Below are 13,937 nucleotides of genomic sequence, written 5' to 3' on the forward strand. Positions count from 1 at the left end.
GGAGTACCAGTAGCGGCATACGTCTTCATGGTGAGACTCCGCGCAGTTCTAGCCAGCTACGAGATCAGGATGACACGGCTTCCGGTGAAAATCGCGCCTGACTACGGTCTTGGCGGACGATGGCGGCGTCTCTGACGTCGTTTCCTTATCGAGGCATCGTTGTTGCAGGTCACGTCAACCTGATCGGGAGGTTCCGGGGGAAACCCTAGATCTGGGTCTACCGGATCGGACGATGACAACGTTTCGATGTCGTTCTCCCTCCTGGGGGCATTGTTTTGGACCAAGTGTTGACTGGAGGGGACAAGAGGAGGAGCGGTGCTTCATCTTGTCCATTGATGACGGCGGATCTCGGCGGCGTGGCGCATTGGAGATTCGGCGCCTGATGAGCGGAGATGGGCTCGCGCAGGAGGGTGACGCTGCCTGGCGTCGTGGTGGCGTCGGCGGCAGCTAGACTGGGCAAGGTTGATGCAGCAGTACATCTCTGAAGATGGTTTAGTGGCAGGTGGTTGTGGCGACCTCATACCCGGCAGGCGTTCTGGTTGAGGAGCACGCCGGACTGGTGGGTGCCCATGCCCGGCAGGCGTTCTGGTTGGGACCCCAAGTCTTAGATGTTAGGTTTGGCTGCGAGATATGTTTGGTATTAGCCCAGGCTTTCAGCACCCTTTCATCAACTGGATAGGAATAGCGACATATGTTGCTTAGTCGGTGGCTTTAGTCTTACTGTTGTATGACTTTATAAGGTCTTGTGTCAATAATTAATAAAATGGCTGTATGCATCGTCCAGATGCAGAGGCCGGGGGTCATCCTCATTTTCTTAAAAAAACATGTTACTCACTGTTTTCACGCGCGCATGAGCCTCGGTTCGGTAAATCAACGATGGCCATGTCCAAGTGCCAAAATCTCAACCCCACGATACAAAACACAACTTCATTTCATTTGATTAATAATCATAAGGGAAACAAAAAGAAAAGTGAAAACAAAAGATTGCGACATGAATTGTACCAAGAAATAAACAAAACCGCGCTCAAAAATTCAGACAAGACAGCATCACGATCCTCAGACGAGACGCCTTTCAGTGGTTTGGTGGGCACCGGAAATCGGTGGGGCAGACCTTGCCGCAGTTGTTGAGGACGAGGCGGAGGTTGACGGGGAGGTGGAGGTTGACGCCGACCACATTGGCGTCGATGTTTGTGCAGAGGCAGAGCGCCGCGTCCAGGCCGACGAGCCCGTCGAGGAGCGAGCAGCAAGTCTCATCGCGCGGCACGTTCACCTTGAGCTTGAGCAGGCCCAGCACGTTCGCGCACGCCTTCAGCTTCAGCCCGTCCTTGGGGCATGACCCCTCGTAGCCGCCGTGGGCGCTCGCCGAGGCCGCGATCACGAGCCCGACGGCCAGGAGGAGCAGCGCTCTGGGTGCCATGACCATTTGCGATGGAGCAGGTGGTAGCGTAAGTGCAAGCTAGTGCGTGCGATCGAGCTGCCTGGGCTTGTAATGTGCTGTGCGCTTGCTCTGTGTGTGAGTGAGTGTGTGCATGGCGAGTGGTATTTATAGATGGAGATCATGTGTGAGGCTGCTCATCACCTCCGATGGGAAAGCGGTGTGAGATGAGATGGTGCCGCGCATCGCATGTGGTTCCGAGCTGGCCCGTCAGGGATCATTGCCTCCTTCGATTTGGACTCGTATGCACATATGGACCCGTGACTGCTTCGAATGTGTTTATATTCCGATTGCGTGTTACGTCCAGTTCATGTATTTGTTTGCTTACTGGATTAAGCATGTGGCATCGGTCGGCATGCAGTTAGTGGTGATCCAGGCAGAGAGTCGGTCAGAATTCAGATGATAGCGTCCAGGGGATCAATCTCATCAGAGCATCTATAATCGGCCGACTCAAACCCCCCTCAAACACTCTCACAGATGGCCCGGTCACCAGTCAAGAAAATGTCTGGGCGCCTTAAACGAGTTTCAAACGCCCGGGATAACTGGCATCATATGGGCGAATAATGGAAGAATGGCATCGAAAACTACACAACAATACAAGCCCAGACGATGTGGTGATTTGCCAGGTAAGGCATTCATATTTGGATTCTTATCACTGTAAGGAATTCAGATTTTACAGTACGTATATGACCATATCTAACGTTTTGCAGGCATTGGTAGACAATTTTTTGACAGAGGGTGTATTTTATTGAGAAAATTTTGTTTTTGTCATTCTAGTTTTTACTAATTTTGCTTATGCCATTTTAAAATTTGATACTTCATTTTTGCCACTCTTAATTTTGACAATGTATCACAAATGCCATTCTATCATGTCAAGGCATGGTTTGACCAAACGAAGCAGGGAAAAGACAATATTGCCTTTGGTTTTCTGTTTTGCTTTTGCCACTACAGTTTCCGTAGAAATTTTACTGATACCTGACAAACACAACAGATGCGTTGATTTGACTGAGTTCATCTGCTAATAACAAGAAATATTTGCAAACAGATAAAGCAGCCACGCATCCATTCATACATCTCTGATTCACCACACTTTCACACACAAACGAAAAAGGGTCTCCCCCGCTTTATATTCTAAAGCAGCGAACAGCTTGAGCCATACAATACAACACGACACCACAACGCACCCAAGGCAAGATACAAGAGTGTTAAGGTTCAACAACACCACTTTGGACAACTCCCAACACACACAAGATATACATTAAGCAACGCTAGGAGAGGCCGAAGCACTCAAAGCAACACACTAAGAGATGAAGCTGAGCGCCGATGATCCGAGAACTCCAAGACAGTGCCTTCAGGAAGGGCATGCCGCAAGAACACCACCACCGCCCGATCCAAAGGATCTAGATTTTCATCCGGAGATATGCGGAGGCCATGAAGCAACCGCAACGAGGCCTTCAAGAAGGGAACGACGACCAAAGACGCCGCCCCCGTCGGTCTGACCAAAATCAGACAAGGTTTTCACCCCGGCAACACGCTCCACCCCGCCACGGAACACCGACCACCAGCCGCCACGCCGCCCACGCAACCATGACGGCCGACCAACACCTGAGCTGCGAGCCCCGCCCACGAGCACCACAACTCCCACCAGCCGGGCCGCTGCCCGGCATCCAGATCCCCTAAAGCACCTCCGTGGGCATGAGCTGAGCGTCGACCAGCAATCCAAACCATCAATGGAGCCACCGGTGACCAGCCTAACCAGAGCAAATCCGGCACCAGGAGACACCAGGCCAGAGAAAGGGGGAGGAAAGGGAGCGGACCTCGTCCACAACCGGCGCATCCTCGCGCCGGAGATGGGTGGCCTCATCGCGACAGAGCCACCCCTCCCTCCCAATGGCCTAACCAATGGCCTCCCCCACGCCACCTCCAGTGGCGCCCCGCCATGGCTCCCGACCGAGATCCGCAAATGGCCAGAACCAGCCACCCGCCCATGACGGGGGAGCGCCGGACCGAACGTTGTCCACAACCAAAGAGGAGCACTAGGAGGACCACCACGAGCCAGCCGCAAACGCACAGACGCCAGATCCAGCCGCCGCCGCCGCCCACCCGCTCCGCATCGAGAATCCTCCACAGCACAGCAGGAGCGACGCTGCGCAGTCACGGACCATGCCCAGAACAGCGACCGTAGCCGCCGCCACCATCCCGCGCCGCCCGCCAAGACCAGCGCCAGAGCCAGGGGCCCGACCCGATCTAGGCGGAGCACGCCACCACCAGAAGCCGCCCGCGCGTAGCCGCCGCGCTGCGAGCGCGAGCCCAGGCCGCCGACGTCCGCCAACCCGCGCGCATGCCCCGCCACAAGCACACGTCACTGCGCCGCCGCACCCCACGAAAGCACGGCGCCTCCGCTCGTCAAGGACGTCCCGCGCTAGCCTCCAGGCGACGAGGAAGAGGGGAGCAGAGGCCCCCCGCCGCCAACGCACCCCGGGCTTCGCCCGGCGACGCCTGCCGGCGGCGGCGGGGGAGGAGGCGGGAGGAGGGGGTGGGGGAGGTGGCGGCTAGGGTTTTCCCCCGGGGCGCTTGCGGGAGCGCCGCGGGAGGGGGGAGGGGATGGCCCTGGCAATAGACTTTCACACACATACATGGGGCGCGCAAGGCACAACACATACATATGCATCTCCGTCTCTCCAATTCAGAAAAATTCAACACGAATCAACATCAAGCACACACAAAGCACAATACATATGCATCTCCAATTCACCACATGTGTAGATCAACTAGCAAGCAACCTGGAGGGCAGTGGAGCTACCCGTCGAGGACGGATGGGGGCACTAATTGGAGGCAGCGCCATACACGGAGGGGAGTACGCCTCAGCCATGGAGAAGAGCGGCAGGAGATGGAGACGACTTGGGCTCATCCACGGTCGCGAGCGCCGCCACCTTGATGCACGGAGCTCGGGAGGATGCCTACGACCGCGAGCACCGCCACACACTGGTGACGAGGCAGAGGTGTGCACCCAGTCGGTGCTGGTGATGAGGCGGAGTCCTGGAGGTGTATAACCGGCGTTGGTGACTATAGAGGCGCGCGGCCCATGGGGTCCCAGATCCCGGGTGAGCAGGGACTGCATCCCCGTCCTGGACGAGAAGAGGTAGGGGAGGACGGGAGGTGGGTCGTGAAGGAAATGTGCCCTAGAGGCAATAATAAAGTTGTTATTTATATTTCCTTATATCATGATAAATGTTTATTATTCATGCTAGAATTGTATTAACCGGAAACTTAGTACATGTGTGAATACATAGACAAACAAAGTGTCCCTAGTATGCCTCTACTTGGTTAGCTCGTTAATCAAAGATGGTTAAGTTTCCTGACCATAGACATGTGTTGTCATTTGATGAACGGGATCACATCAATAGAGAATGATGTGATGGATAAGACCCATCCGTTAGCTTAGAATTATGATCGTTTAGTTTATTGCTATTGCTTTCTTCATGACTTATACATATTCCTCTGACTATGAGATTATGCAACTCCCGAATACCGGAGGAACACATTGTGTGCTATCCAACGTCACAACGTAACTGGGTGATTATAAAGATGCTCTACAGGTGTCTCCGATGGTGTTTTTTGAGTTGGCATAGATCAAGATTAGGATTTGTCACTCCGTGTATCGGAGAGGTATCTCTGGGCCCTCTCGGTAATGCACATCACTATAAGCCTTGCAAGCAATGTGATTAATGAGTTAGTTGCGGGATGATGCATTACGGAATGAGTAAAGAGACTTGCCGGTAACGAGATTGAACTAGGTATGATGATACCGACGATCGAATCTCGGGCAAGAAACATACTGACGACAAAGGGAATAACGTATATTGTTATGCGGTTTGACTGATAAAGATCTTCGTAGAATATGTAGGAACCAATATGAGCATCCAGGTTCCGCTATTGGTTATTGACCAGAGATGTGTCTCGGTCATATCTACATAGTTCTCGAACCCGTAGGGTCCGCACGCTTAACGTTCGATGATGATTTTGTATTATATGAGTTATGTGTTTTGATGATCGAATGTTGTTAGGAATCCCGGATGAGATCACGGACATGATGAGGAGTCTCGAAATGATCGAGACATAAAGAATGATATATTGGATGATGTTATTCGGACACTGGAAGAGTTCTAAGAGGTACCGGTTAAAAACAGAGTGCCAGAGGGGTTACCGGAACCTCCCGGGGAAGTAATGGCCCAATATGGGCCTTAGGAGAGAGAGAGGGCAGGCCACGAGGAGGTGCCCCCCATGGGGAGTCCGAATAAGACTAGGGGATGGGGCGCGAGCCCCCTTTCCCTCTCCCTTCCTTCTTTCCCCTTCCACCAAGTGGAATCCTACTAGGACTTGGAGTCCTAGTAGGACTCCTCTCTCCTGGCGTGCCCTACAGGGGCCGGCCGGCCTCCCCCTCTCCTCCTTTATATACGGAGGCAGGGGGCACCCTAGAACACACAAGATCAATTGTCTTAGCCGTGTGTGGTGCCCCCCTCCACAGATTACACCTCAGATCATATTGTCGTAGTGCTTAGGTGAAGCCCTGCGCGGATCACATCATCAACACCGTCATCACACCGTCGTGCTGACAGAACTCATCTAGATCCCTGAACCTCTGTTGGATCAAGAGCTCGAGGGATGTCATCACGCTGAATGCGTGCAGAACTCGAAGGTGCCGTGCGTTCGGTACCTGATCGGTTGGATCGTGATTGGATCGCGAAGAGTACGACTACATCAACCGCATTAATATAACGCTTCCGCTTTCGGTCTACGAGGGTGATACGTCTCCAACGTATCTATAATTTTTGATTGTTCCATGCTATTATATTATATGTTTTGGATGTTTATGGGCTTTATTATACACTTTTATATTATTTTTGGGACTAACCTATTAACCGGAGGCCCAGCCCAAATTGCTGTTTTCTTGCCTATTTCAGTGTTTCGAAGAAAAGGAATATCAAACAGAGTCCAAACGGAATGAAAACTTCGGGAGAGTTATTTTTGGAACGGAAGCAATCCAGGAGACTTGGAGTAGACGTCAGGGAAGCTTCGAGGTGGCCACGAGGCAGGGAGGCGTGCCCCTGATACATCTTCAACGTATCTATAATTTTTTATTGCCCCATGATATATTATCTACTGTTTTGGACATTATTGGGCTTTATTATCTACTTTTATATTATTTTTGGGACTAACCTATTAACCGGAGGCCCAGCCCAGAATTGCTGTTTTTTGCCTGTTTTAGGGTTTCAAAGAAAAGGAATATCAAACGGAGTCCAAACGGAATGAAACCTTCGAGAACGTGATTTTCTCAACGAACAAGACCCAAGAGACTTGGACCCTACGTCAAGACACAAAAGAGGAGGCCACGAGGTAGGGGGGCGTGCCTACCCCCCCAGGCGCGCCCTCCACCCTCGTGGGCCCCATGTTGCTCCACCGACGTACTCCTTCCTCCTATATGTACCTACGTACCACCCCCAAACGATCAGATACGGAGCCAAAACCCTAATTCCACCGCCGCAACTTTCTGTATCCATGAGATCCCATCTTGGGGCCTGTTCCGGAGCTCCGCCGGAGGGGGCATCGATCACGGAGGGCTTCTACATCAACACCATAGCCCTCCGATGAAGTGTGAGTAGTTTACCTCAGACCTACGGGTCCATAGTTAGTAGCTAGATGGCTTCTTCTCTCTTTTTGGATCTCAATACAATGTTCTCCCCCTCTCTTGTGGAGATCTATTCGATGTAATCTTCTTTTTGCGGTGTGTTTGTTGAGACCGATGAATTGTGGGTTTATGATCAAGTCTATCTATGAACAATATTTGAATCTTCTCTGAATTATTTTATGTATGATTGGTTATCTTTGCAAGTCTCTTCGAATTATCAGTTTGGTTTGGCCTACTAGATTGATCTTTCTTGCAATGGGAGAAGTGCTTAGCTTTGGGTTCAATCTTGCGGTGTCCTTTCCCAGTGACAGTAGGGGCAGCAAGGCATATTGTATTGTTGCCATCGAGGATAACAAGATGGGGTTTTCATCATATTGCATGAGTTTATCCCTCTACATCATGTCATCTTGCTTAAGGCGTTACTCTGTTTTCATTAACTTAATACTCTAGATGCATGCTGGATAGCGGTCGATGAGTGGAGTAATAGTAGTAGATGCAGGCAGGAGTCGGGTCTACTTGTCTCGGACGTGATGCCTATATACATGATCATACCTAGATATTCTCATAACTATGCTCAATTCTGTCAATTGCTCAACAGTAATTTGTTCACCCACCGTAGAATACTTATGCTCTCGAGAGAAGCCACTAGTGAAACCTATGGCCCTCGGGTCTATCTTCATCATATTAATATCCCAATACTTAGTTATTTCCTTTGCTTTTATTTTACTTTGCATCTTTATCACAAAAATACTAAAAATATTATCTTATCATATCTATCAGATCTCACTCTCGTAAGTGGCTGTGTAGGGATTGACAACCCCTTATTGCGTTGGTTGCGAGGATTTATTTGTTTTGTGCAGGTGTGAGGGACTCGCGCGTAGCCTCCTACTGGATTGATACCTTGGTTCTCAAAAATTGAGGGAAATACTTACGCTACTTTGCTGCATCATCCCTTCCTCTTCGGGGAAAACCAACGCAGTGCTCAAGAGGTAGCAAGAAGGATTTGTGGCGCCGTTGCCGGGGAGGTCTATGCAAAAGTCAATATACCAAGTACCCATCACATACCCTTATCTCCCGCATTACATTATTTGCCATTTTCCTCTCGTTTTCCTCTCCCCCACTTCACCCTTGCCGTTTTATTCGCCCCTCTCTCTATCCTCCTTCTCTTCCCCGTTTGCCTCTTTTTGCCCGTTTGCTTTTTGTTTGCGTGTGTGTTAGTTTGCTTACTTGTCACGATGGCTCAAGATAACACTAAATTGTGTGACTTCACCAATACCAACAATAATGATTTTATTAGCACTCCGATTGCTCCTCTTACCGATGCTGAATCTTGTGAAATTAATACTGCTTTGCTGAATCTTGTCATGAAAGATCCGTTTTCCGGCCTTCCTAGTGAAGATGCCGCTACCCATCTAAATAGCTTCGTTGATTTGTGTGATATGCAAAAGAATAAATATGTGGATAATGATATTGTTAAATTGAAGCTATTTTCTTTTTCGCTTAGAGATCATGCTAAAGCTTGGTTTTCGTCTTTGCCTAAAAATAGTATTGATTCATGGAACAAGTGCAAAGATGCTTTTATCTCTAAGTATTTTCCTCCCGCTAAGATCATCTCTCTTAGAAACGATATTATGAATTTTAATCAACTTGATCATGAACATGTTGCACAAGCTTGGTAGAGAATGAAACTAATGATACGTAATTGCCCTACTCATGGTTTAAATTTGTGGATGATTATACAATTTTTTTATGCCGGATTGAATTTTGCTTCTAGAAATCTTCTAGATTCGGCCGCGGGAGGCACTTTTATGGAAATCACTTTAGGAGAAGCTACTAAACTCCTAGATAATATTATGGTTAATTATTCTCAATGGCATACTGAAAGATCTACTAATAAAAAGGTGCATGCGATAGAAGAAATTAATGTTTTGAGTGGAAAGATGGATGAACTTATGAAATTATTTGCTAGTAAGAGTGTTTCTTCTGATCCTAATGATATGCCCTTGTCTACTTTGATTGAGAATAATAATGAATCTATGGATGTGAATTTTGTTGGTAGGAACAATTTTGGTAACAACGCATATAGAGGAAATTTCAATCCTAGGCCTTATCCTAGTAATCCCTCTAATAATTATGGTAATTCCTACAACAATTCTTATGGAAATTATAATAAGATGCCCTCTGATTTTGAATCTAATATTAAAGAATTTATTACTTCGCAAAAGAGTTTCAATGCTATGATTGAAGAAAAACTGCTTAAGATTGATGAGTTGGCTAGGAACGTTGATAGGATTTCTCTTGATGTTGATTCTTTGAAACTTAGATCTATTCCACCTAAGCATGATATCAATGAGTCTCTCAAAGTCATGAGAATTTCCATTGATGAGTGCAAAGAAGGAACCTCTAGGATGTGTGCTAAGAAAGATGCCTTTATAAGAGCGTGTTCTTCGAGTTCCTATGAAAATAAAGATGAAGATCTAAAAGTTATTGATATGTACCCTATTAAATCTTTGTTTTGCAATATGAATCTTGATAATGATGGGACTGAATATGGTCCACCTTTACCTAGAAGGCGTTCCAAGAATTTGGAATTTTTTGATCTTGATGCTAAAATTGATAAAAGTGGGATTGAAGAAATTAAAACCCTAGATGTTGCTAAACCCACTATTATGGATTTAAAGGAATTTAACTATTAAAATTGCTCTTTGATTGATTGTATTTCCTTGTTGCAATCCGTGCTAAATTCTCCTCACGCTTATAGTCAAAATAAAGCGTTTACTAAACATATCGTTGATGCCTTGATGCAATCTTATGAAGAAAAACTTGAATTGGAAGTTTCTATCCCTAGAAAACTCTATGATGAGTGGGAACCAACTATTAAAATTAAAATTAAAGATCATGATTTCTATGCTTTATGTGATTTGGGTGCTAGTGTTTCCATGATTCCAAAGACTTTGTGTGATTTGTTAGGTTTCCGTGATTTTGATGATTGCTCTCTAAACTTGCACCTTGCGGATTCCACTATTAAGAAACCTATGGGAAGAATTAATGATGTTCTTATTGTTGCAAATAGGAATTATGTGCCTGTAGATTTTATTGTTCTTGACATAGATTGCAATCCTTCATGTCCTATTATTCTTGGTAGACCTTTCCTTAGAACGATTGGTGCAATTATTGATATGAAGGAAGGAAATATTAGATTACAATTTCCATTAAGGAAAGGCATGGAACACTTTCCTAGAAATAAAATTAAATTACCTTATGAATCTATTATGAGAGCCACTTATGGATTGCCTACCAAAGATGGCAATACCTAGATCTATCCTTGCTTGTTATGCCTAGCTAGGGGCGTTAAACGATAGCGCTTGTTGGGAGGCAACCCAATTTTATTTTTATTCCTTGATTTTTTCTCCTGTTTAGTAATAAATAATTTATCTAGCCTCTGTTTAGGTTGTGTTTTTTGTGTTTAATTAGTGTTTGTGGCAAGTAGAACCGTTGGGAAGACTTGGGGAAAGTCTTGTTACACTTGCTGTAAAAAAACAGAAACTTTAGCGCTCACGAGAACTGCTGCCATTTTTATTTGGAAAGAGATATTTAGTTAATTATTTTTGAAGATGATTAATAGATAAATTACTCACTTCCAGAAATTTATTTTAGAATTTTTGGGGTTCCAGATCTTGCTCTAGCTACAGATTACTACAGACTGTTCTGTTTTTGACAGATTCTGTTTTTCGTGTGTTGTTTGCTTATTTTGATGAATCTATGGCTAGTAAAATAGTTTATAAACCATAGATAAGTTGGAATACAGTAGGTTTAACACCAATATAAATAAATAATGAGTTAATTAAAGTACCTTGAAGTGGTCTTTTGTTTTCTTTCGCTAACGGAGCTCACGAGATTTTCTACTTTGAGTTTTGTGTTGTGAAGTTTTCAAGTTTTGGGTAAAGATTTGATGGATTATGGAACAAGGAGTGGCAAGAGCCTAAGCTTGGGGATGCCCATGGCACCCCCAAGATAATCTAAGGACACCTAAAAGCCAAAGCTTGGGGATGCCCCGGAAGGCATCCCCTCTTTCGTCTACTTCTATCGGTAACTTTACTTGGAGCTATATTTTTATTCACCACATGATATGTGTTTTTCTTGGAGTGTCTTGTATGATTTGAGTATTTACTTTTTAGTTTACCACAATCATCCTTTCTGTACACACCTTTTGAGAGATCCATACATGATTTGGAATTTGTTAGAATACTCTATGTGCTTCGCTTATATCTTTTGAGTTATATAGTTTTGCTCTAGTACTTAACTTATATCTTTTAGAGCACGGTGGTGGATTTGTTTTATAGAAACTATTGATCTCTCATGCTTCACTTAGATTATTTTGAGAGTCTTAAATATCATGGTAATTTGCTTAAAATCCTAATATTCTAGGTATTCAAGATTAGTAAAATTTTCTTATGAGTGTTTTGAATACTAAGAGAAGTTTGATGCTTGATGATTGTTTTGAGATATGGAGGTAATAATATCAAAGTCATGCTAGTTGAGTAGTTGTGAAATTGAGAAATGCTTGTGTTGAAGTTTTCAAGTCCCGTAGCATGCACGTATGGTAAACGTTATGTAACAAATTTGAAACATGAGGTATTATTTGATTGTCCTCCTTATGAGTGGCGGTCGGGGACGAGCGATGGTATTTTCCTACCAATCTATCCCCCTAGGAGCATGCGCGTAGTGCCGAGGTTTTGATGACTTGTAGATTTTTGCAATAAGTGTGTGAGTTCTTTATGACTAATGTTGAGTCCATGGATTATACGCACTCTCACCCTTCCATCCTTGCTAGACTCTTCGGTACCGTGCATTTCTCTTTCTCACATTGAGAGTTGGCGCAAACTTCGCCGGTGCATCCAAACCCCGTGATATGATATGCTCTTTCACACATAAACCTCCTTATATCTTCCTCAAAACAGCCACCATACCTACCTATTATGGCATTTCCATAGCCATTCCGAGATATATTGCCATGCAACTTTCCACCATTCCGTTTATCATGACACATTCATTATTGTCATATTTCTTAGCATGATCATGTAGTTGACATAGTATTTGTGGCAAAGCCACCGTTCATAATTCTTTCATACATGTCACTCTTGGTCCATTGCATATCCTGGTACACCGCCGGAGGTATTCATATAGAGTCATCTTTTGTTCTAGTATCGAGTTGTACTCATTGAGTTGTAAATAAATAGAAGTGTGATGATCATCATTTTCTAGACCATTGTCCCAAGTGAGGAATTATAAAAAAACAAGAGAGAGAAAGGCCATATATATAAATAGAAAGGCCAAATAAAAAAAATATGAGAGAAAAAGGGAGAAGGGACAATGTTACTATCCTTTGCCACACTTGTGCTTCAAAGTAGCACCGTAATATTCATGATAGAAAGTCTCTTGTTTTGTCACTTTCATATACTAGTGGGAATTTTCATTATAGAACTTGGCTTGTATATTCCAACAATGGGCCTCCTCAAGTGCCCTAGGTCTTCGTGAGCAAGCAAGTTGGATGCATACCCAATTAGTTTCTTTTGTTGAGCTTTCATACATTTATAGCTCTAGTGCATCCATTGCATGACAATCCCTACTCCTTGCATTAACATCAATCGGTGGGCATCTCCATAGCCCATTGATTAGCCTCGTTGATGTGAGACTTTCTCCTTTTTGTCTTCTCCACATAACCCCCCTCATTATATTCTATTCCACCCATAGTGCTATGTCCATGGCTCGCGCTCATATATTGCGTGAAAGTTTATAGGTTTGAGATTACTAAAGTATGAAACAATTGCTTGGCTTGTCATCGGGGTTGTGCATGATGAGAGCATTCTTGTGTGACGAAAATGAAGCATGACTAAACTATATGATTTTGTAGGGATGAACTTTCTTTGGCCATGTTATTTTGAGAAGACATAATTGCTTTGTCAGTATGCTTGAAGTATTATTATTTTTATGTCAATATGAACTTTTGTCTTGAATCTTCGGATCTGAATATTCATACCACAATTAAGAAGAATTACATTAAAATTATGCCAAGTAGCACTCCGCATCAAAAATTCTGTTTTTATCATTTACCTACTCGAGGACGAGCATGAATTAAGCTTGGGGATGCTTGATACGTCTCCACCGTATCTATAGTTTTTGATTGCTCCATGCTATATTATCTACTGTTTTGGACATTATTGGGATTTATTATCCACTTCTATATTATATTTGGGACTAACCTATTAACCAGAGGCCCAACGCAGAATTGCTGTTTTTTTGCCTATTTTAGGGTTTCGAAGAAAAGGAATATCAAACGGAGTCCAAACGGAATGAAACCTTCGGGAACGTGATTTTCTCAACGAACAAGACCCAGGAGACTTGGACCCTACGTCAAGACACAAAAGAGGAGGCCACGAGGTAGGGGGCGCGCCTACCCCCCAGGCGCGCCCTCCACCCTCGTGGGCCCATTGTTGCTCCACCGACGTACTCCTTCCTCCTATATATACCTACGTACCCCCAAACGATCATATACGGAGCCAAATCCCTAATTCCACCACCGCAACTTTCTGTATCCATGAGATCCCATCTTGGGGCCTGTTCCGGAGCTCCGCCGGAGGGGGCATCGATCACGGAGGGCTTCTACATCAACATCATAGCCCCTCCGATGAAGTGTGAGTAGTTCACCTCAGACCTATGGGTCCATAGTTAGTAGCTAGATGGCTTCTTCTCTCTTTTTGGATCTCAATACAATGTTCTCCCCCTCTCTTGTGGAGATCTATTCGATGTAAT

The 13,937-nt window shown here is 45.3% G+C and overlaps 1 protein-coding gene across 1 annotated transcript; it reads right to left on the bottom strand.

Moving 5' to 3' along the window:
- Positions 1 to 913: 913 nt before the first annotated feature.
- LOC125537115 (cortical cell-delineating protein-like) lies at positions 914 to 1,500 on the bottom strand. The gene has a single exon (XM_048700418.1). The coding sequence runs from the start codon at positions 1,421 to 1,423 to the stop codon at positions 1,073 to 1,075; it is 351 nt and encodes a 116-aa protein (XP_048556375.1). The 5' UTR covers positions 1,424 to 1,500; the 3' UTR covers positions 914 to 1,072.
- Positions 1,501 to 13,937: the final 12,437 nt, after the last annotated feature.

Source organism: Triticum urartu, chromosome 1, assembly GCF_003073215.2.
Source record: "Triticum urartu cultivar G1812 chromosome 1, Tu2.1, whole genome shotgun sequence".
NCBI lineage: Eukaryota > Viridiplantae > Streptophyta > Magnoliopsida > Poales > Poaceae > Triticum > Triticum urartu.